This window comes from Labrus bergylta, chromosome 16, assembly GCF_963930695.1.
Source record: "Labrus bergylta chromosome 16, fLabBer1.1, whole genome shotgun sequence".
Classification (NCBI taxonomy): domain Eukaryota; kingdom Metazoa; phylum Chordata; class Actinopteri; order Labriformes; family Labridae; genus Labrus; species Labrus bergylta.
Window position 1 is genome coordinate 13,897,631 of NC_089210.1, and position 24,619 is coordinate 13,922,249.

The 24,619-nt window shown below is 38.8% G+C and overlaps 2 protein-coding genes across 4 annotated transcripts in view; one reads left to right on the forward strand and one right to left on the reverse strand.

The window, feature by feature from the left end:
- LOC109999914 (neurabin-2) overlaps window positions 1-9,367 on the forward strand; it is a 28,054-nt gene extending 18,687 nt beyond the window's left edge. For all 3 annotated transcript variants that reach the window (XM_020655082.3, XM_020655083.3, XM_065965001.1), the window contains 6 exons: window positions 1,612-1,755; window positions 1,877-1,930; window positions 2,109-2,240; window positions 2,385-2,482; window positions 2,560-2,656; window positions 3,861-9,367. In XM_020655082.3, the coding sequence (XP_020510738.1) occupies window positions 1,612-1,755; window positions 1,877-1,930; window positions 2,109-2,240; window positions 2,385-2,482; window positions 2,560-2,656; window positions 3,861-3,914 (579 nt within the window). In that variant the 3' untranslated portion in view covers window positions 3,915-9,367. The remainder of the gene's footprint in view (window positions 1-1,611; window positions 1,756-1,876; window positions 1,931-2,108; window positions 2,241-2,384; window positions 2,483-2,559; window positions 2,657-3,860) is intronic.
- Window positions 9,368-10,870: 1,503 nt separating this feature from the next.
- LOC109999918 (phosphoribosyl pyrophosphate synthase-associated protein 2) lies at window positions 10,871-22,731 on the reverse strand. Its single transcript, XM_020655087.3, has 11 exons — window positions 21,754-22,731; window positions 20,316-20,476; window positions 18,874-18,926; window positions 16,088-16,154; window positions 15,781-15,953; window positions 14,358-14,473; window positions 14,116-14,171; window positions 13,660-13,808; window positions 13,221-13,291; window positions 12,920-13,066; window positions 10,871-12,828 (listed from the first exon to the last, which is right to left on the reverse strand). The coding sequence occupies exons 2-11, from the start codon at window positions 20,396-20,398 to the stop codon at window positions 12,670-12,672; spliced, it is 1,074 nt and encodes a 357-aa protein (XP_020510743.1). The 5' UTR covers window positions 20,399-20,476; window positions 21,754-22,731; the 3' UTR covers window positions 10,871-12,669.
- Between the last annotated feature and the right edge of the window lie 1,888 nt (window positions 22,732-24,619).

Below are 24,619 nucleotides of genomic sequence, written 5' to 3' on the forward strand. Positions count from 1 at the left end.
TATGTTTTTTATTTTCTCTTCCAATAACTCTGAGGAGATTATTGTGTTATAGTTGTTGCAAAGTGCAAAAGAGGTAAGATAAAACAAGGTTAAACTTCATTCATCTTCAAATTGTTAATTGCCTTTGTCATGTATTATTAATGTACTTTATATTTTACAGATTGTAATAAATATAAGTAAACCTAACTAAAAACCATTGTACATTTATCATTTTTGAAGTTGAACACTTCTTTCTTCATAACACTCATCAATGGGCTGAATTGAATTACTTCCTGGTATAACACTGCAGCATAATTAGACTAAAAGGTACTTTGTTTTGTTGTTTTGTGGGATTAAACTGATGACCAAATATGTTCTGTCCTTCCACAACACTTAAGCATTAGGCTTCAATTGGCCTCCTAATATGGAGACCATGTCATTTATAATAGAAAATGTAAAATCTCCTTTCAATAATAATATTATTATTATTATTATTATTATTATTAATAATAGATGTGGGTAATAATAATCCAGAATTATTTAGAAGCATGCACTCAGGTTTGATGAAGCTCAATCATTAATGCAGCCAGAGAGTTAGCTGTCTTTTTGCCAGTAAAGAAGTGTAACCAGAGCTGAAGATGTCCTTTGATCAAAGGCAAAATAAAAGGCTACAGTGTCGTGCTTAATGCATTTTTTAGCAACTTAGTTCCTCTCAACCTGGAAATATATGTTCAATAGTGGATATGGAGCTATAATTTACTTTGATATGTGGAAGAGGAGAAGAAGACAAATGATTAGCAGACTGTTATTGACTATGTGAACTCTCTTAGTGGGAAATACTTACAGGTAGTGGCTGCATTGAATTTCAGAGGTCAAGAGCTCACTTAATTTGTGATTGATTTTTCTGTGGTCTGGTCCACACTATATGCCATGTTTACTGTTTTGTATGATACAGACTCCTCCTTGTATTGTACAGTTACTAGTTATTTGTTAAGGGAGAAGGATCTGAATCTGAACCCAGTTTGGGTCCACTGTGATCTGAAAGTGAAGTATTTTGCATGGGCTGCTGTGGCTCATTTGGTAGAGTTGTTGTCTCCCAACCGGAAGGTTGTCCTTGGGCAAGACACTTACGGTAACCCCGAATTGCTCCTGCTGCTTCTTTGGCGGCGTATGGATGTGTATGAATGGGATTAGTTACTTCTGATGGTCTCACTACATAGCAACCTCTGCCATCAGTGTGTGAATGGATGTGAATGGGAAGGTGTGACCTGCGGTGTAAAAGCGCTTTGAGTAGTCAGAAGACTAGAAAAGTGCTATACCAACTCAAGTCCATTTGCCATATATCATTTACCATGTAACACGGAAAAGATAGCATGGTTTAAAAGTCTGTTTGGCAGAAAAAGATGCCTTTTTTTTAAAGGAACGACTAATCTTTTAGAAACTGTATCAACTATTTAAATATAAAACGCGCTAAATAGAAGGCTTAGTTAGAAGCCGGTAGGTGGATCTTGTCGACCTTTTTCCGTGTTTTTGCTAGACTAACCAGCTACATAAAGCTCTACCTACATTTTTACAGAGAATGATATCAATCTTCTCATTATAGTTCTGACATCCTTTTCTACTTATTTCCAGACAGGTGAATATGCAACAGATGAGGAGGAGGAGATGAGTCCAGTTTTCCCCAACTCAATAGAGGTTTTTGATCTGGCTGAAAATCAGGATATGTTGTCCCCTGAGGAGCTGGACCCTGAGAAGCTGGCACATAAATTCAAGGAGGTACACAATCATTTTCTAAATGTGAAACAGTCATTTATAGTTGGTTGGCTGGAGAGGTGGGGAATTGGTGGTTATCTTTGTTTTAAAATCTGTCTGTCTTTTTTTCTGTCTTTATCTAAAGCTCCAGATTAAACATGCAGTAACCCAGGCAGAGATCCAGCTCCTTAAACGGAAGGTGAGACCGCTTCTTTACCTGCAGAAATGATACACACTGCAACATCCAGCTTAAACTTGCAGAGGAGAATGAAAAATAGCATAACGTCAGTGCCTTTGTTGGCTGAATGATGACTTAACACTGCCTCTACCTCCCACATACCCATTCCTCCTTCCACACTCTCACCCTTTACCTCAAGCTGGCTCATGCGGAGCAGGACAGGTTGCGTTGGCGGATGGAGCGTGCTCAGTTGGAGCAAAATATCCGGGACAGTAAGGAGAGAATGGAGAAACTGGAGGGCTACTGGATGGAGGCTCAGTCACTGTGCAAGGTAATGTGGGAGAGATGTTGAGAAAAGCTATTATTTGATTCAGGGTTTTTTTTCTCCTCTTTTAACAGTTAAATCGACGTATTCAATTATAAAATCCACTAAAACTATTTGGTTTCATACTGACAGTTGTGTTGTGTTTTTCAGGCTGTGGATGAACACCTCAAGGAAACCCAGGGTCAGTACCAAACCCTCGAGAGGAAATACAGCAAAGCCAAGAGACTGATTAAAGAATACCAGCAAAAGTAAGAAAGAAGGACATATTTAAGGGTTGAGAGGAAGTTCATGTCAGCAATGTTTTAATGCCTGTTTGTGTTTGTAGGGAGATTGAGTATCTGAAGAAAGAGACAGCTCAGCGTCGAGCAGAAGAAGAGAGTGAGGCAACACACAAAGAGGAGGCGGACAACCTGCAAGATCAGGTCAATTAATTATCTACCTTAACTACAATGTTTTCAAGTGACATACTTAGTGTAACACGCCTATCAGTCTATATTATTGTCAGGTCACATGACCGCGTACCTACAGGTTAGTGACAAACCTTATCTATTTTTCATACTATGTCACCTGACTTACTGACAGCCACTAGAGATCCCCTAACCATAAATATGGTAATAAATATATGGAATAATGAGCTTTTGCACAGACAACCTTTATCGCTGATTTTGTTTGCTGCTGACAGTCTTTCTGTGTCAGCTCTTCCCCCAGTAAAAAAATACTATATTTCTTCCCATTTCCCATTTATACCTTTTGCATCGTTGTTAAAATCAATTAAAAGGTCCCCATCTTATACTTATTAATTTTTTTAAGAATTTACTTTTTTTAAGGAAGAAATTTGCAAATATATAGTATTGCTTGTCCTAACCTGGTTTTTAATACTGTAGGTCAATTGACCCAAAAGTCAAATGAAATCTTTCTTTTAACATTATAACTAATGTAACTGATTAGCCTTTTCTCAAATCATCAGACATTTTGTAATGTCTTTTCTTAGATGGTTTTTCTTGGAATTGGTTACACTAAAGAGGCTCCACTGAACCTGTGGTGGTCCCCAAGGCTCTATCTATGGTCCCCGACTTGTTTGCTCACTTTTATACATGTAAAAATCTAAATGTGAAAAACATGTAGTGCAAATCAAATAAAGTGTTGGAGACTGAATGGATCATCTTTAATAAAGAGTTAGGCCAAATTGTTGCCTAAAGCAACATCATAATAATAATAATAATAATAATAATAATAGTAATAATGATAATAATGCTAACTATATTTGTATAACACTTTTTTTATTTGCAATGCAACTAGAAGTTAGACATTTCTTATTTTCCTTTTATTATATCTTTTAAAATTTGAAGTTTAAGTGGAGTTTGCTACTGTTTAAGGATCATTATCATAAAAAAAGTTTGCACAACTACAAAGGGACAAGGAACAAGCAAAGCCCTCTGGATTGTTTACATGTCCAGAAACTTGAAGTTGACTTTCAAATATTATTTCCCTTGGTTTAAGCTTCTGGTTATAAGTACATTTTAAAAAATCACAACATGACTATATCTCCTTATAATGAAAGAGGTTCCTTTCCTGGTGTAGTTCAAATGTATTTAAGTATCCTCCATTGTGTCGATGTGTCTACAGATTACAGACTTGGAGACCAAAGTGGATGCTCTGAAGACCTCCAATTCCTCCTAGACTGCTGCTTGTTCTTCCCTCTTGTCTTTGACTGGAAAAGGAGGAGCTCTGCCTTTATTCTGACTCGTGCTGTAATTTATTCCAATGAACTATTCTCCTGCACAGACAGGTAGCGGGGAAGTTAGAATAAGGATGAAAAAAGAGGACAAGGAGGGCAACATACATAGAGAAAGGAAGCAACCTCTCATCTGGCATCTGCCAACGGCTTACAGCTCTGTCATTCAATAACCAATCCCAGAATGCACCTTCTGTAATACTCAGAATCCTCATTTTGTGTCTTCCTGGCAACTGGCTTGGCAATCAACACGGAAACTACATTGAACAACAACCTGTGCTTTATATGTTGATGCTCTCTTTGGCTTCTCCTCTCTTTAATAACAGTATGATACCAGGATTCTACTATGGATTATACAAAAGCGCTTTTTTTATTAACAGGCTTGTCACAAAGTGCTTTATTGAGTCATGAAAGGAATAAATGCAGAATAAATCAGAACAAAGGAGAAAGAACAAAGGTCATGTGCTTGACGCTATACTTCATTTGAACTAAGGGGTTTGCTGAACCATTCCTTTTCTTGTCTGGGACTGGACCAGATTGTCATAAAGAGGACTAACATCTGCCTGTTGTGCCGTACATCATTGATCATTTTGAAGACAAAACTAATAGGAGAAATGGCCACCTCATTTTTCACCTCAAAACTCAACTCAAATTCTGAGGGGAAATACAACAAAAACAAACTCGGAAAAGGAAATAGCCACCGCGCGCTGAAAGTTAAGTAATAAAAACTGTGATACTCAATGGCCAACAAATTTCTGATCAGCGACACAACCAGTACAAAAAACCAGATCGCCCACCCCAGCCTTTGGTTTTTTGTTTTCTAGCCTACTTTCTGCAAGATGGAAGGAATCCATCAGAATTTGCATTTCAGGTCTGAACTGTAGTGGCGTATTGTTTGTATATATTCTATACGTGTATTTAAAAGTGTTAAAATGGCTTTCGCAATTAAGTGGGTCAGATATCTGTAAGTAAGGCAGTTCAATGAGGGAAGGAGATGTCCTGCTGTAGAGGGGTTGAAATGGTTTTAGTAGTCCAGATTTGGTCTGTTTCATCTCTTTTCTATACTTATCAATGGCAAACAGGGTGTGAATAGTCTATAATGTGCTTAAAGAGCATCAAATTGTGTATATTTGTCACAGTTTTCAGTGTGTGAGGGGGTTTACATGCACTCAGGATGGTCATGTAATTGAGTTAGTATGGAGTTTTTAGCATCTATCCATGTCCAGGTTCACAAAGAAATGAATTTGAATACACTGGTTCCTGAGGCTGTTGTGTTCAGCCTCCACTTGCACTTACTGCATAGTTTACCGAGCTCAGGCTACAATGGAACACTCAGTTGATGCTTATATTCACAAACAGCTGATATGTACTAGAGGTCAACATTGTGTGTGTCAGATGTTCAAACATTCCTCTGAGGCATAACTTCTAATGAAATGAAGTGTAAACTTAAAAACACGTGCCAAAATGTCCTGTCCATTTCTGGAACTTTAAACAAGGTATTGATATGAAAGAGGGGGAGGAGATTCTTTAATAGATTAGAGATTAATTTTCATATAAATACAGGCCAAAATCATCAGTTAAAGGAATAGTGCAACAAGGAATGTGACACCCCTGTCAATGCAGCTTGGTTTATAAACTGTTTATGGCAAAACAGTTCCAAGCAGGCTGATGTAAGCCACTTAACTATCAAGTTAGTTTATATCAATGTGGGTTAGCTGGTTTGCACTTCTGATATTTTCTGTAGTTCTGTAGCTATCTTTATACACAAATCTAACTCACAGACTTCCTAAAAGTGTTAAATTCACTTGTCACAAATGTGAAAGACAAAAAAAAGTAAGACCATGCCATGTATTTTCTTACTGATACCTTGATCAGTGTTTGTCCTTTTTTCTCTCTGCCAGTGAAGCTTTGTTATTCTTACAGTACATACAGTATTAGGACAGTTTTGCCTCTGAGAAATGTTTGTGAAAATTGACCTGCATATGAATCTCGGCGACAGTGTTATTCAGGAAACTGTGTGCATGTAAACACGCGTCACTACTCTTGCTTTAGGAGAAGAGTAGAAGGTGCCAGTATTATATGACTATAGAAAATAGACTTCAGTTACATGCCAGATAAAATGCCCAAATATTGGTTTTATTCAACATTGTTGCTAGTCAGTTGGCTCAGTTAACTTACAGAAAATGGAGAAATATATTGGAGATGAATCGGGTTTAGCCACATAGAAATTGCCTCTTAAATTGTATTTTGAAATAAAGTGACTTCTTATAAATTAGACTAGTTTGGAGCAGATTTAAAACATTTGGGAAGTCCCAAAAGTGCTTGTACTCAAGAGTAACCATACAAACAAGTTGTTGTTTTTTGGTCAAATCTGGAAATATAATATGGAGGGATGGACATTTGAGTCAACTACTAAAGATGGTTCTTGAAAGTTTACATTTTTTGGGGGGCAATACAGATTTCTTGTCTTTATTTTGAAGGGAATGGACAAATGGTTGATGATGACTATTTGATAAACACCAACTGTATGGCTAATATTTCCACAAGGTTGGTGAAATGCTCACGAGGAAAGTTGTCACACAAAAACAAATCTTACAAAGGGTACATGATGTATGATGCTGTGTAAACCTTTAACATTGGGATTATTCTGAGTTGCATATGTTAATCAAGATAATTCAGCTTGCTGGCAAGCTCTGTCTAGGTTACATTCATTGATAACTCTGAATCTTAAAAATGATGAGGCTGCTAAATTATAGTCCCTTATGAATTGTTTTTGAGTTTGAATTTTACCCCTGGATTATTGTTAAAGGTCTGAGACCAGTGCAGTTTGGAGATTTAGAGCATCTAATTTTTACACCTAAAAAATAGGAAAAGTAATTGCTTGTGTTGAAATTTCTTTCTTTATTCAGGCAAAGCTCGGGGCTCAATTTGATCAATGCTAAGTGAGTTTGGACTAAAATGACTTTTTAACCTTGAGACAGGTAGCCTCATTGCTTTTTTACAAACATGCTTTTTCTCCTGAAGATAAATGGTAATAATTCTTTTTTTTAAGTTGAACATTTAATTGATCAAATATTATGTTTACAAGCGAGCTAATATCATTCACATTACTTACAGCTGTTATTTGTATTTAGTGCTAATTAGCAAAGTTTTAGCATGCTAACAACTTTAATTAGAATGCTACTTACACATGCTAGCATGTTAACATTGATATTTTGAGCTTCGTAGCACTGACAATGACATTTAACTCAACACACTATCAAAGAACAGTCTTAATAGAGCCATTAGAGTGGCTGTAGAGTCTTAGTGTTGTTAATATATTAGAACTATTTTGTATATCCTCCCACAAAACAAAGAAAACTTGAACAAACATGTGAATAAAGCAGTTCTGCTATATTAAGATCCCTTGTTGTTGTTGTACACAGAAGCAAGTCCCAAGAACACAGGGTGATAGAAGAGCCTAAAAGATAAGATTAGACAAAAGCCGCTTGTTCAGTGTTTACAAAATGTTTACACGATGACATGCCTTTAAAGTTAGGTTTTCACTCAAAAAATGGGTTTTGCGTTAACCAATCTACAATGAACAAGTCCCCCTGGTTAGAGCATATTAATCTTAGTCAGGCTCTGACATACAGGAATGAAGTGGTGTTACATTTTCAGTGACTAATGGGAGCAAAATAGCCTAGTGCTTAAATAAAAAAATGTTGTAATGATACGATGTAATCAAACTGAAAAAGGGAGAAAACCTCAAAGTATAGGGTTTTACATTTTCATGCAAGGTTGTTATTTTGAAGATCAAAAGTAATAGTTCTAACCTTCCAAATTGATTTGTAATAAAGTCCTTTTGGACAGAAACAAGGGTCTAGAGATGGTGAGCATTTCAGCTATAAGCAACCCATTTGTGTATTTTTATTTCTTAAAGTGTTTCCATTACGGTTGTATCTCTATGTCAAAACAGTGAGAGCTGTGCAATTGCTGTTTTATCACCAAATCAAGTCCAGGTCACTTTGGGATTGAGTACTAAACACAGTGAACTGATCACTTTGCCTTGTTTGTAATTGTGAACTTGCTGCGTTTGCCTTTACAAAGGCTTCAGATGTGTTGTGCTGTAGCTGACTATCACCGTCTCTGTCCATCACTCCTGCCTGCATTGAGTAAGCAGAATATGTGTTAACTGTTAAAAGAGTATTTGCAAGTGATTACAGAACAGAACAGACATACTGATGTATTGTTAGACTGATTGTAGCTCTCAACAGTGTTTGTTACAGTTTGTAGACAGATTGATGCCTTCCTTCAGGACACCTTTCAAGTGTTATCTCATTTTTCCTTTTATTTCCAAACAGCTTTTTTCCTATGTTTTGATTTTTTTTGGGCTCACCTTCAAAACAGTTTTTCCCACTTGTGGCCTCGGAGCAGCTATGCTGAAGCAGGTTAGAGGGTTTAGTGCCTTGTTTAGGTGTTAAGAGCTGTGCTAGTTGAAAGACAGAAGAGCACACCCCACCCACATTTCAGTTTGTGTGGCATGAGTTTCTAACCAACTTTGCAGGCAAAACGCCTGCATTCAGCATGTTTGTCAGACCTCACACAACATGTTTTGGCGAGAAGCATCGAATGTAAACCGTGAAATTCAACAGGTTACCCTACTCGGCACTTCATCACTTGTTTTTCCAAATCCAAGACTGGTTCAGATGGCAGTAGTGTGCATGGTTTTAGGGCATATCAGCCTGCCCAAAATGTACAGAGATGCTCTTGGCTTTTCAAATGCCTTGTATTGATGTGCCTCAGGGTCAGTATTTCATGGAGGTGCCCAGACACAATTTAATTTACTTGCATTTCTAGTTTGACTTTTTTTATGCTCAGGGTGGAAAGCTAACTGGAATAATGGCAAGCTGTCCTGTAACCACTGGTAACCATGTCTCTGTAAACACTTAAGAAACAGCCGATAGAGTTATAAGAACACAAACCTGTTGTGTAGATCAGGTATGGACTGCAGAACACTTAACAGAACTGGAAAAAAATCAGGAAGAGGTTAAAAATGTATTTTTGAATTATTTTTGTTCGGATATCACATCTGCTTTTGCTCACATTACACATTTAATTCCCAACTTAAGTCATTTTTTAAGAACAACAACCCCTTGGCTTGACTTCTTCAAATAGAAAGTAGAGACAGGTTTCATGTGTTGTTATAATGGGTGTATGACAATGGATGGAGCGGTGCCAAATAGTGTGAGCAGGACAATCTGACAGTGCAAAAGCCGACCTTTGAGTGTGTCTCGGGTCTAAAACCAATTTCCTTCTCTGCCTGGTTCTGTTCTTTAGTTGATGCCACCATGTTTGTCTGAAACAGTTCCTGTCTGTCAGTGTTAATAAATAAAAATGAAATATGTCGAACAAGAAACGAGACAAGAAACTTGATTGAATCCTGGAAATTGTTGTCCCTGAATTTTGGATGATTGTATGCTAACTACCCAACCTGTTGTATATAGATCCTTTATATTTAGAGAGTACTGGAGGACAAAGAGATACAATTGGATGATCTCAGCCTGCTGTTTTGCAGAAAGGTTTGTGCAAAATCCAGTCCCACTCTGACTTTCCTCTACCTCCCCTTCTATCACCTGGATGATCTAAGATTCAGTCTCTAAAGCAGCTGAATTGCTAGAAATCATTTTGAAAAAAAAGCTAGCCTTATCTATGAACCAGTAGAAATCAATAATTCCAGTAAAAATATTGGTCTTGAACCCCTGCACAGTCATCGACCGACCTTTGAGTTATTTGTTATTCTAGAACATGACTGTCTGAGGACATTTCAAAATGTTCTTCTGGATTTCTGTATTCAGGATTCAGTCTGTTTAAAAGCATCTATATGTCGAGGTGGGACAAGTATTCAGGAACCTTCAAGGAACCCTGAACTAATACTTTAAACACTGATAAAACTATGCCCAGAGTAACCCATTTGATTGGAGTCTTGCTTTTAGACGTTTCACTAAAGCATGTATGACACCCATGATCAAAGAAGTCATACATTCTGTCAATGTGTCTCTTGTGGATTGAATTACAGTGAAAATAAATATCTGGGATACTCGTGGAACTTAACAAAAAGACCCCGGGACACCTACCATCCCCATTACCCTGTTTTCTGACCTACTTCCTACTTCATAATAAAAAAATGAATCCAAAAGCCCAGTGGTCTCTAGACTTAACAGTTGAAAAAATTAGAACACTGCTTTGTGAAGGGCAAAAAGTCAACCGATCTGGGAACTGACAGATACTTTTTTATTTCTTACAATAGTCTTTATTGGATATTATACCTGTATGCTTCAGTGTGTTTTTCTGCGATTATTATACAAAATTAGTTCAAAGAAGTATTACATCAAGGTCCAACTTTCTGTTTATGCAATGTAATATCTTAAATATTTCCCAGATGGATTTATACATTCTATACAATCCTAGTGCCATTAAAAAGAAAAACACTTATCCCCTGACTTTGCCTTTATCACCAACATAAGGTTGACATTTTTCAAAAGAAATGTGTGGCGCCATTTGTAGTGTAGTATATGAATGGATTAGTACTTACTCTCTGATGTATGTCACTTTGGATAAAAGCGTATGCTAAGTGAATTGTAACACTAACATCTGTCAGGATTAACAGAAACTTACGTTTAATACCAACACCCACAAAAGGATGGCACCACTAACGTGGAGGACACTACACATTAAGCTGGTAAGCTGATCAGAACAAAAAAATCAATCAATCAATTTTTATTTGTATAGCGTCAACTCATAACAAGTGTTATCTCGAGACACTTTACAAAAAGCAGGTAAAAGATCTTACTCTGTCTTTTAACATTACAAAAGAGCAGGTAAAAAGAAACAGAGGGTTAAACATGAAGACACAAAACTATTTACTTTAAGAGGTCGTATTTATTCATTGAAGTGCCGAAAATAAATACAAAACATTTTGAAACACATCTTGTAAAGTGACAAAGACCTGCTTCAGTCAAGTTTTGCTCATCAGAAAAAGGGTCATTTTATTTGTCCAGCTTCAGCTGTAGTTCGGAACTTCGTTTTTTTAGGAAACTCAGGTAGAATGTGTGTAAGCAAACTTCAGTCTCTCATAAAATGACCTTATGATAAAAGATTAATTTACCAATTTCTAAATTATTTGGGTAAACCACGTCCTTCTAAAACTGCATCTGAATGCTGAAAAGCTAACTTCGTTAGGTTTCTTCAGAGCAGAGCCCTCTAGCTGAAAGGGAACAACTTATTTCTGGCATAAACAAACATCTAATATGAGCAATCTTTGAAAAATGGCACACAGGGTTACATTTATACATATTTCACAAGTGAACTGCCATAAGTCTTTGTATTGTCCAAATGAACAAAGAAACCTGTCTTGAGCAACAACTAAATTTGACAACAAATTAAGAGTCCTTGATGCTACCGCTATTACTTAAACATATGGCTACCTATCTGGAGTCTCAACTAATGTTTTAAGTAGCACGTTCAGAAAGCACATGAAAATGACAGAGGGTTAAACATGCAATACAATAAGTCTGTATGAAGTAATCAGCTGGGAACATTCATACGAGAGCATTGTTCCTCTGCTATGTTAGCTATGAGACGGTTGTGTATTGGAGCAGTGAAGGCCTGTGAATTTTATGTCCTGGAGAAGGCACTGGCACTCTTACTGTTACTATAAGAAAATCACCATATTAACACAGCAGCCATTTTTTTCTGACCACATGCTCAGGATGGGAAACTCAAATATTTTGTTACGTGAGAAAAGGTCACATTATTGTTAGCTCCATTAGCTTCCATCTAAAAATACAGAAAATCATGGCGTTCAGTCACTTTCTAGATTATATCACAGTTTGATATTTTACACAGCAGGATAAGAGGAGTGTGAATACATAGCTACGATAAAGTGAGCTAGGGATTGGTTGAATACTAATGTTAGCGGCTGTCCAGCAGTAGCTGATATGCACATTTTCTTTTGATTTGAAATACGTTCCAAAGTCGATCTAGACCTGTACTACTCTTTGAGTTCCAGTTAATGATCAACCCAAAGAAGTTAAATGACAACAAATGGTCAGACCCCCCTCCCCCCACGTTCATACATTCTATATGAATAATAACAGCATTTGAGCTTCACAACCTGATTCCATGTCAGAGGAATATTGCCCGTGTGAAGATGAGGAAGTAGGACTGTTCTTCAAGAGACATTCAGTGCTAAAAACAACGCCATGTGCTAACGCAGACAGTAATTTCTATGGAGACATAAATAGAACATGTTATGCAGATGAGATGGCGATACAGAAAGAAAAACGGTAACAGTACAATAAAGTTAAATTGACAGCAGATAAGGGCAGCCACACTCAGATCCGTGTGTTCAGTCACAGCTATGTAACGAGACTAGTGAGCAGAGGTCTATGTGCAAGTGTTTATTTTTCAGTCATGGTCTATGGTAAGCTGCACTCAAAGGAAAGAGTTAGCATTTATATTGAAATTATGGACATGGAATCTTTAGAGAGAGTGTGTGTGTGTGTGTGCGTGTGTGTGTGTGTGTGTGTGTATGTGTGTGTGTGTGTGTGGTAACTTCAGTGTTTAACATTCAAACTTATGTTTCTGAAGAGATCTAAATACGCAAATGGCACGTGTGATTTTGTGTGTGTGTGTGATAATGTGTGCTGGACAGGTTGGTCAGTCATCCACTCCTATGTTGCGGAACAGGTAGGACATGGACTCGCCGTTGTGTATGCGGCGGATGGCCTCCGACAGGATCATGCTGATGTCCACTGTTTTTATCTTGGGACACTGGAGCTTCTGGAGCTCGTGGGGTATTGTGTTGGTCACCACCACCTGGTAGAGGTGCATAAAAAAAAGAGATGTTAAAGAGTAACAGCAGAATATGGTTAGTGTTGAAGAAAAGATGTAAAGGTGCCCAACTCGCCTCGTCAATAGCCGACTCCTCTATGAATCTAGGAGCTTCAGATGAGAGGATGCCATGTGTCGCCATGACGAAGATCTTATAGGCTCCTCTTTCCTTCAAAGTTTCGGCTGCTGCAACAAAACTGTCAACATCATCGATGATGTCATCCTGCAAGATAAATAGGCTGGTCTCAAACAAGGCAGATCCCTTACAGTAGCTATAGAGAGTTAGTTTAATCTGTTCGGTCCACTCATATCTGCAGTTAAACCACATGGTAAAAGCCATGATAATGTGTTAAACCAATCGAACGCTTTTCTCTTACCACTATGATTGCAATGCGGCCTCCTACATCGCCTACCACAGTAATTGGAGGCTTCTCTTTCGGGATCAACACTACAAACAACAAAAAGGACAAAGAAAGAAGTCATGATGAGTTAACTTGAAAAAAAAGTATTTGATCAATGTTGTCTCACTTCTCATGTCATTTATATGATCAAATGTCCTTGTGGATGATCCCATGTTGGTAAAACACGTTGAGTTGTGGGGAGCCATGCGGTAGGCTTAGCAATATGTGTGATGTCACTACCTGGTTAGCTCGTATAAACGGAGATGTTGAAGGTGGCACATCTGTTTTGGTCGTAGTGACAACTAAGGGCCATTAAGTAGGTTGTGTAACTCATGAGTAGGCCTAAGGGGCATAATGGGGATGAGTGGGTTCTTTTGTTGATCATTGTTAGTGTATGTGTGTGTGTTTACATTACATGGTATGTCCATGCTGGGGTGAATGGCTCCAGTGGTCTTGACGGTTGGTGGGGAGTGACGTCCGTCTACCTGATCCGACTCTGCGTCCTGTGCTTCACCGTGGATCACTGCTATACCCAGACGCAGCCGCTCAGCAAATGACTGAGCTCTGCCCGGTCAGACAGAGAGGGACAATCAAAAACAAGCCTTTCCTGACAAATTACTCAACCCGATCCCAAGAAGCCTGAACAGTTAAGAGGAAGACGTACAGGAAATGTACATAAACATTGAACATAACTTTGTTTCCTTAAAACATTTTCACTGTGTGTTTTCTGTGGGTACCTTTGCTTCCCCTTATGGCTGTATCATAACCACACAGTGTGGTACAAAGCAGCGCTGTATTCTGCTACATGAAGGCTATACCTGATCTAAACTTCCTCTGAGAAGAAAAAGGTGGTAAAAGGAGGGGAGCCTACCTTTTGGCAGAAGCTGGAGATTTGGCAACAATTACAGCATTTCTATAGTCGGGAATCTGGAGATAAATTAAGATGACAAAAATTACAGATTTGCTTTAATTAAAAGTTAACTCTTTTTAAACAGTGATTGACTAAATAGAGCGTAATAACTGTAACCAGGAAAGGTAGGGCCTCGTCATTGTTATGTGTTGCAGAAAAAAAAAAAAAGATTTGACACCGTCATGATGACTTAGTGGTTTTACCTCCTCCTGGATGTACTGCAGCAGGAAGGGGGACGCTCTCAGATTGTCCACAGGGATGTTAAAGAAGCCTTGAATCTCTTTTTGATGGAGGTCCATGGTGATCAGGTGGGTGAGACCTGCACAAACAAGGCATGTTTGAAAGTCGTGATGTTCACAGCTGCAATACTTTGGTTTGCCTTGAACAAAACTGGGGACAATGTGTGAAATGACTTTTTAAACTGGCCTTTTATGAGGATTTGACTGATTCACCTTACAAATCTCAAATGCCCTGGTGATGAAATGTTACACTCTGTAATATTGCAAACTAATGGGAACATTATAGAAAGTTTCTAAATCTTCCAAACTATGGTTTGTACAGTTGTATTTGGCGGTATTGGTTCTGCTCTTAGCTCTCAGCAGTATCAATGCAGCATGGCACAGATTTTGCTGAGAGTGCAGACAATAATTCCCCCCCATGGGGTCATGCAGACCTGAACGTTTACGTAATGATACTGACTTAACGAGCAAACAATTCATCCTAGAGTATAAAATGTGCTGACTGAAGCTGGTGGAGGTTGGGGTGGTGGAAGGAGAATTTCACAGCAGTGTCTAGCAGCAGAGTGGATGTGATGCAGGAGGAGTGAGAGGCAGAATGGTTTAAAAAGAACGCCTTGTTGTCAGAGTGTGATAATGATTGGTTAGCATTTGGGCGGTTCTCAGATCAGCTGATGGCTGCTTGCAGGCAGGACTACTTGTATTCCGCCCTAACTAACTCCATTTATCAGTTTTCTACAAGCCTGACTGAAGGGTAAACATGATAAGGTTTCCAGCCAACACTTTTCCTAGTATTTCAAGTCATGCAACTTTTGTTTTTGACTTCATCATTGAAGGTGAAGAAGTATTTCACTCAGCAGTTTAACTCAAGCCTCACCTGCCAGAGTCAAACATTAAAGTGCTTCATCCAGGAGAGGAGTAAGCTAAGTAAACATTGAAGAACTTCTAGCTCAAAAACAGGCAAAGTAAATAGAAACCAACTAGAGGCAGCCAACCAGCACCTCCTGATGTCTTATGTCTGCAATAAGCGACAGCATTGATTATTTACGTGGTTACTTTAAAAAACTGGATCGCTGCTGGGCTATGTGTCAGACAGCTCACTGCAGAGACAGTCTCTTTTTACATGTCTCTATTAGATGATGATGTAGATTAATTCTTTCACTTTCCATCGAGTTGATTCAATCTTTGTTCAACCAATCGATCCAGATTGATAAAAAGTATGTTTGACCTTCGTTTTGTATGCTCTGCTGTGATTGACAGCTGGCTGTGAAGCCATGGAGAAAACCCACAAGCAGAAGGGAGTCTAGGAGGCAAAGCGAGGTCTTGTGTGGAATTTCGCGACTTGTTGATTCAGTGGGGCAGTAGGAGGCGGTCCCACCACCTAGCTCACCTGCTTTACACATCATGGAGGCGATGAGCTTAGTGACGATGGAGCCCCTCTTCCTCATCTTGCACTGCTTGCTGTAGGGGAAGTAGGGGAGGACGCCTGTGATGCTTCTGGCACAGGATGTCCTGCATGCGTACACCAAGATCAGCATCTCCATAATGGTGGTGTTCACATCTCTGCTCCAGCCACAGGGAAGAGGAGAACAGAGCGAAAAGAAGAGGAGAGAGTATGACATGACACGTGAGGTGAGTGAGATGTTTCAGAGGAAACTATCAAAATGTATCAGCTGTGTGTGCGTGTTCTTTCTTACTTGGACACCGTCTGGATCACAAAGACATCTTTGCCTCGCACCGACTCTTGAACCTGCACCCTCGTTTCTATGGAAACAAACAGGACGTGAGAAGGAAAGACAAGCTAGAAACACCAGTACACAAAAACACAAACCCATGCGCACACACACACACACACACACACTTCTACTTTGTGACAAAGCCTTGGAGGGCTGTCAATTTCATTAGAAGGCTATCTGAGCCCTTTTTGGTTCTGGCGTGAAAAGCAACCCCTCCCCAACAGACTCCAACTGTGTGAAAGTGTAGATACTAGCATTCCAAACATGTGCCTCCCACGCAAAAGACATTAGAAAACAAAATGCTTCCTATGAAGAGCCAAATGTGCGGCAGAAAGAGAAAGAAAGTGTCATCAAATATATCTTGTTTGGGAGCCTAGAAAGGTTAAATATTCACTGAGTGAAATGTTCATCTTTCTACATCTTGTACTACTAAACCCAACATTACGCTTACTGTAATGCAGACTCATTAAAAGAAAGAGGAAGAACAGTTTGAAATAGAATTTAAATCCATTTTACGTGTATTAAGACTGATTGAGACTTTTCTGGGGTGCAGGTAACCTAGTGGTTAGTGTGTGCGCCCCATGTACAGAGGCTATAGTCCTCCAAGCGGACAGCCCGGGTTCCAATCCGGCCTGTGGCTCCTTTTGTACATCTCATTCCTCCCTCTCTCTCTCCTTATGATTTCTAAATATATCCACTTTCCTATCTCTAAACAAAAAAATGTCAAAAAGGCATGCACATCCGAGAAAGTACTGGATGCTGGACAAAAAACATCCAAAGACAGAAACAGTACTGAGTCCGCACACCAGAAGCTGCTCCACTTAAATTGAATTGTAAAAATCACATGTCAGAAGTTGTCTGATGAAGAGCGAGGGCCCGTAACGTTACATGTGATTTTTCCATTAGATTCAATGTAATTGGAGCAGCTTCTGGTGTGTGGACTCAGTACTTTTTCCAACTCTAAATAAAGACACAAAATTTAACTTAAAAGAACAAAAGACTGATTTTCTATTTTACGCTGGTTGTAATCTCCCAGAATGCAACAACACTGTTGCATCTACTTGAGACTTGCTTGTAGTCTGTAACCTTAAGTCAAGCACTCTGACCATTTTCAAGGAAGATCCCAAAAGAGAAACCAAGAGGATGTCTTATAACCAGCTGGTCTTATAATAATTAACTCTAATAAATAAATAGTCACGATAAATAACACCTTAAATTAAACACTACGAAATAAAGAGCTTCTGCTGAAATGTCTACAGATGAAATCCAACATACTAAATTGTTATTTTCCAACAGAACAGGACATTTTGCTTTTAAATATAGAACAAATGATGAGCAGTGAGACAAACTACAATTTTTATTTTCCAAACTGACATTTCTGTTTAGGGCCACATTACCTGCCTGTTTCTTATGCTTATGTGAATACTCCTAAAAATGTAACAGTTAAATAATTCCCTGTTGATAATGATCATCAACAGGCTATCTTCCTTTATTCTGACAGAAAGTATAATTCAAATTAAACTGGCGTTCACAAAATAAACCAGTTCTTTCAAAGATACTGTTTGGCAGCTAATTGTTCTTTTGGAACGATGGCACATTTCGCTATATTTCCAAAATATTCAGGAGCAGCGTCAGATGTCTGTTTACATGAACACTTGCTTTCAGAGAGCCTTTAATGTGGGTCAGTGTTATTTAACAGACAAGCATTATTTCTGCATAGGTCTTTGACAACAACAAAAAGTCAGTACTCATAAAGGGGTCTAAAACTGTGCAGAGGAACGCAAAGTCTGCAGACACACTTTGCGTTCCTCTGCTCTGTTCACAAACACTGAACCAGTCCATTTGAATGTGATCATGAAGGCTACAGGGTCGGTGCAGCAGTCTGCATTATACAGAATGTTTCAGACTTCAGTTCAAATCGTTTTCTACCCAACATACAACCTGCACATAGTTTATTTTTTAACTATTAACTTGGTCACAGAACTAGGGGGACAGAATTGCAGTTAGATAAACCTGAACTTTTTAAAGATTTTTTTGGGGGGCTTTTTGTGCCTTTAATGGAGGGATAGGACAGTGGATAGAGCCGGCAATCAGGGAGAGAGAGAGAGTGGGGAATGACATGCGGGAAAGGAGCCACAGGCGGGATTCGAACCTGGGAGGACCATAGCCTCCATACATGGGGCACGCGCCCTAACCACTCTGATTGATGTTATACGCAGCCACCAGCTGATACATTCATGACAAATTCAAACACTATGAGATTAAACGCAGAAACTTTGAAGCAGAGTTTTAAATATCACTTTAAGAGTACACGTCTCTGTATGAAAGTCTGCAAAAATCGTGCATAAAAATATATTTTGAAAAGACTGAATTGTCTTCATATTTTTTTTTGCGGATCTCCATGAAGCACACATGCACTAATGAAACGCTGTATTCTTTTCACTGAAACTTTTGCTTCACACCATGATGATCATTTTCTATCAACTCGCAGATCACGTGCAGCCAGAACTGTGGGGGGAGATCCGAATGGATCACGGATCAGCTGTAGGTCACTTGGGGTTTTTCTGGTTTTGTTTTTTGTGCTTGAGTGAGACTCGCTTGGTTGCATTGAACACCTCATGAATGAGAATATTTTAAAGGGATAGATTGGGTATTTCCTCAATTGATAAATGTCCCATACAGCCCCAAAAAACTACCCCTTTAAAGAAATAAAGGTCAAGTGAACCAATGAATGAGCAGCACCTTACCTCTGTTAGCTTCCTGGTACACCTGCACCTTGCCAAGCTCCACCCCTAACCGCCTGAGACAGAGAGACAGAGAAGGGGGGGGGGGGGGGTAGAAAAAGAGTGTTCTAAGGTTCTTGGAGTCAGAAAATTGTTGTTACAAGGAAACAATGCAAGATTCAGTGATGAAGAATTGTTTTACACACACACAGAAATAATGAATCCTTCAATAAAATCAAACACTCACTTTGTTAAGAATATGAGAATACAGAAATGTATTATTTTTTTTTTTTTAAGATTTATTTTTGGGCTTGTGCCTTTAATGCAGAGATAGGACAGTGGATAGAGTCGGAAACCAGGGAGAGAGAGTGGGGAACGACATGCGGGAGGGAGGCCACAGGCGGGATGCGAACCCGGCCGCCCGCTTGAGACGACAGCCTCAATACATGGGGCGCGCGCCCTAACCATTGCGCCACCAGCGCGCCCCAGAAATGTATTATTTGTAACATGCATTCTCTTTCCAACACCTTCCCTGCTCACTCTGCAGTCAGCACATTTTCTTCTAGTTAACTGTTAACATGCTGTGCTAAAGCTCCCCTCTCTCCTCTCTCTCACACACAGCTGGAATGTAATCTCTGATAAGCATAAGCCTGGCTGAATACTCGTATTTGTTTTATAAACATGCAGACTCAAATGTCATTGTGGATGCCCAGAGAACATCGTGTGCATTTCTAGAACGTTTTAATACCCAGGGCATAGAAACTAGAAATGTGTTCATAATAAAGGAAGTTACGAGGGGTAAGTACAGAGATGAACATGCACTGTTTCATACTCTTTTAGCTGCAGGGACACTCTTCTTAATGTGGCAACATTTGGCTGCTCTCGGGTGAAGACACGATTTCACCTCGGAGTGACACTTATATGATGTGATATTTATCGCAAACAACAGTTTATGAGATGCTTCGACAAACAAGCAAACTACAAAACATGAGTAGGTAAACATAAGACCCCAAAATGGCCAATCATGGCAGGACAATACACAGGTATACTCAATGTGGAGCTAGAAGCTAGAAAAACTGGGTAAAATGTAAAAAAAAAAAAAAAAAAAGTAAAAGAAAATGAATGTCTCATGAGGAAAAAATAGAGCAGTAAAAATAAATGACATATCACTCCTTTGCTTGAAATTATTTTAGCACAGGATGTGTATGTTCTTTATCATACCGTTAATAGACTTTTTTTTTAAACTACAGCTACCTCTGGTTTGTCATTTGAATTATACATTAGACCCAAGCATAGCCAGTGATTCGGATGAAAGCTGTTTCACGTTTCCACTACAGTCAACAGCCTTTAGCAGCCAACTTGTTTTTAAAGAACATATTTGAGTAGTTGTCATCTGCATAACTGTTTCTATGTGTCTGTGTATTTGTGTGTGTGTGTGTGTGTGTAACAAGTTGTCCTGTACTCACTCTGCGATCCTCTTGCCCATCTCGCGGCTGGAGGGGTGAGAGTTTGCGGTGAAGATGACCAGGCCGCCCTTGGTGTGATTCATGTCTCTGGGGTCTCGGCCACAGCTCTCCCCACACTCAGGCAGTGGATCCCTGGGCACCCAGGCTGCGCTGAGCCCTTCCTGTGGTCGTGATGGAGGAGAGGAATTAGTTCTTCCTTAATTAATGTGTTGATTTTTTGTTTTTTTTGTAACTTGAGTAAACACATCGTGACATATCCTCCACCTGACCAGGATTTAGGATCCTTGTTCCTCAAAATGTGAGTTAGTTATTCATGAACTTCCTGCAAACAGCCAGGGGGGAGTTCGTTTTTTTTTAGAGAGACAACATTGTCATAAGACTCACCACGGCAACTGTATTTTCTCATTTTCATTTTTGTCTGAATCTTTGACAAAGCTAAGAAAAGGGTCTGTGACGGATGAATCATAAACTGCTAAATTGCTTTATCTCCTGAGCACAAAACAAAACCCCATGTACAGAAAGTGCATCAGTAAGGACACATTTATTTAAATTGGATGCTTGATACTGTTTAACAATAAGCTTTAACTGTAGAATCTTACATTTTACAATCAATTACAACTTTGATAATTTAGTATCTATACATAAACTTGACTTCTATCTTTAATCTAGAGGCTACCATACTTATTGTACATTCTGCTCTTTTTTTTCTGAGGCTTTGTGTGCATGTTTTTTGTCTGTCCAGTAGAATAATGCAGTCTATTGCATGCTTAGCCCACATATCTATGTAGTGTATCAACTTTCTGCTTGCACATAATCGTACACTCTTTGAGGTTTGTGGAACAATAACACAGAGCAAACACAAATGCTGTGCTGCAACTAGATGCCATATGCAACCCGAATTCATGCGACTTAAAATAACTAAACGGATCGTTTTTTTATGATAATTGTACTTGCATTTAAATGCTTGTTTAAGTGGCTGGATTTTGCGTTTATCACGAGGTAAATATCGCTCATCTTAGTTAACTACCAACACAGTCACGACATTAGCCTCCTCATGTGGCTAAGCTAGCAGGACAACACAGGATTTCGCTGCTCAGCATGCCGTACACTTCTCGCAAATTAAGTTGTTCAGAATACAATAGTTTGTGTGTTGAAGTTGGGGCGTTGTTAAATGTTGCAGTAGAGCAGTTGCACTATGAAAAACAAATGTAAATTCTCATATATTAAGTGTAAGGTTGTAACATCATGAGATTACGCGAGCTAACGTTTACAAACATGTACTAACGCGATAGCTCGCAAAAATAATCTTGACTGCGCGAATTGATTTTATTCATCAGAAAGCTAGTCTTAGTAAGAAACAGAAACAGAAAATAGAAGAACTGCTCTTAGAAGAACTAAAAAAAAAACTAAAAAACATAATAATAATAATACCACTTACCAGCTTGCGTGTTGTGACCGGTTACAATATGCAACCAACAATATTTGAATGTACAAGCCTCCAGTTCCTCTCAACCTGTTCCCCTCACTCCGACTGCTGGCGATGTTCAGTTTTGATGGACTTGCAGGCTCGGCCAATCGCAGACCATGACCTCACCAAGGGGCGTTTACAAGATGCATTCAAGTGCTCTTTTTGAACCTTGGAAATAATGCACGAAGTTAGGGAAAAATAGTGTATGGACCTATGGTATGGACGTCTGATCAGATGTCATTGCTGTCAAAACGCCATTTAATCTTGCTTAATATTACACGGGAATTTGTTTGTTTAATCCATTTCCGTTCATCGTAAACTAAACCCTCTGAGCTAAAATTAAATTATTATTTTTTTATTGTGAGAAGGTGAACAAGTACAAAACAAAAATGTGCACACAAACATGACAATTAAAGCGACGGCAAATAAACAAAAACAGGCAAAACAGAAATAAACAAAACAAAATCAAAATACGCAAACATTAGCAAAGACAAATATTAAATATATTAAAGAGCAGTGCTGTCCCACGATAGGCCTATATATTGTGCATTTCCCCCCCTCTTTTCTGTATTACGCTTTACCCTGATGCTATAAACATTAACCAGCCAAAAACCAGGTATAACATCAAGAATCCACTGATTCATATTTCAGCCATTTTTATGGTTAGAATAGTTATACGTGAAAAAAGGCTTTTACTCAGCATTGTTCAGTATCGCAGTAACCTAATCTTTTTAAAAAAAAAAAAACACTAAACACTAAAAGGGACTCTTTCATGTGTATGCTTTGTGACAGGCCACTTGAGGGCAGTGTTTCTCTGATAGCGACAGTACATCCACATTTCCCTCTTCAGTTGCTGTTAGTTTGGATTTTTTTTTGTGTGTTGAATAAAATAGCCTCTATGTCAATGTAGACAGTGTTACTTTAAGCTTGAAATGGAAGGTGGTTGTAAACAAATATTAAAGATATATTTTGTGACAAGGTTAGACCACAAAGTGTGAATGATGTTTTATGAAATTTCAAACTTTCTCCACAGTTACTCCAATCCATTAAATATGTTTGTAAGCAGTTCCTCTCTCTCTCTCACACACACACACACACACACACACACACACACACACACACACACACACACACACACACACACACACACACACACACACACACACACACAGATCGAGAGAGGGATAGAGAAGAAATATATTTCAATGAGTGTGATTAATAGAGCTAAGGTGCTCATGAATAAACAGTTTGATCCCTTGGAGGTTTATCAAATCCTGTCTCAAACCAACGCTTTCGGTTCAGCAATACCAGAAAGATCTCACATGGGGACAGGAAGAGCAGTTTGTTTTTGTTGCAGGTAACCTCCTTTAAAATAAATATGAATGTAAACATCCAGCATTCAAGTTAACACACCTCCAAGGTCGAGAGAAGTTGCACGAACAGACAGCTTTATAAATAAGCTTGCAGAACCATATGGGCTACTCTTCAGCGTTCTTACATAACTAACTGGATATGTGGAGGAGGCAGAGAGCAGCATCCAAGCTCTGCACACTGCCCACACATACACATGCACACACACGTGCACACACACACACACCTCATACACACATACACACACACACACCTCATACACACATATTCGCACACACTCACTCACTCACTCTCACACACCTCTCACACAAACACACACGCATCTGCAGTTTAAAAAAAATAGATCTTGAATAGAGTAAGAAGAAAAGTTTGGATGTTGCAGATAGAAGTCAGGGTTAAATTCACTGCTATCCATCTCACTATTCTGTCTAAGATGAAAACTTTAAGTACTCTGATATGTTATTTTTTTCAACTTTTTGAGTAAAGCTAATGCATATAGCAATCCCGAATAAACATTGTAAATATAAATCAAGTCTTCAAGTTTTCTTTATTGTCATTTCAACCAAATACAAGTTCACACAGATATTAAATTGTGTTCCTCTCGCTGCCTGTCATTCCCTCTCTAGAAAATTCTTAAAATCTAAAAAATGAGTAGGACCTGATAACTGAAAGAGCTACTTCCACTTTAAGTACCACAACGAGGCCCAGATTATAGGAGCGTAACGATGCCTAAACACTAGTTTTGTAAATGAGAAGAAGAATTTTAAATTACTAAAAGATACTATGGGATCTCTTTTTGTAAATCTCGTCAGTAGCCTACATGTGTTTCAGCTTTTTGGACAAGCTGAAGAGTCTTAAGGGACTTATTTGGACGTGCCCTGTTATTTGGAAGTTAAAAAAAGCTGTCTTTTAAATGTGTTCTATGTTGAAGTTGAAGGACATCTCCTGATCAAATATTGCTCCCAGATTTCTAATCCTGGTGATAGATGGATGCCAGACTGATGGCATAGGGCAGTTTTATCATAAGAAAAGTGTTTCTGAGGGGTTTCAGGCCAACCACAATGACTTCTGTCTTGTCTTAACTGCATCCACACTATACAGCAGCAGGGTCAACATCAGTGGATTGAAAATGGTCTCAGTGACATCACCCATTGGTTACTGAAGGAGAGTTGTAAAGCCAAACAATGCTTCTGAATCATCAGTCACGATACCTTTTCTGTTGGTGGAATCCCCTTCAAATTTGATCATCCTAATCCTCAAGCCTTCACCCTGCTTCTTTATGAAACCCATAAGTCTACATCTGATGCTGTTGTTTGTCATGAAAAATTAGGCTTTTTAAGGGGCTTAATACTAGTACAGTACAGTAACACAAATCGATAGGATTGAAAACTTTGATTTGAGTTATGTCTGTGGGCCTCACCCTGAAAAACTGACCTGGAACCAGCTAACCAACCATGACAACTGA

What these genes read in the sequence shown, in the direction of transcription:
- LOC109999918 (XM_020655087.3), bottom strand. Translation starts at nt 20,398, where the DNA reads ATGAATCACACCAAGGGCGGCCTGGTCATCTTCACCGCAAACTCTCAC. An exon ending in GTACCAGGAAGCTAACAGAG is followed by an intron (nt 16,155 to 18,873) that starts GTAAGGTGCTGC and finishes TTGTTTCCATAG; the next exon opens with AAACGAGGGTGCAGGTTCAA. An exon ending in TGCAGTACATCCAGGAGGAG is followed by an intron (nt 14,172 to 14,357) that starts GTAAAACCACTA and finishes ATTTATCTCCAG; the next exon opens with ATTCCCGACTATAGAAATGC.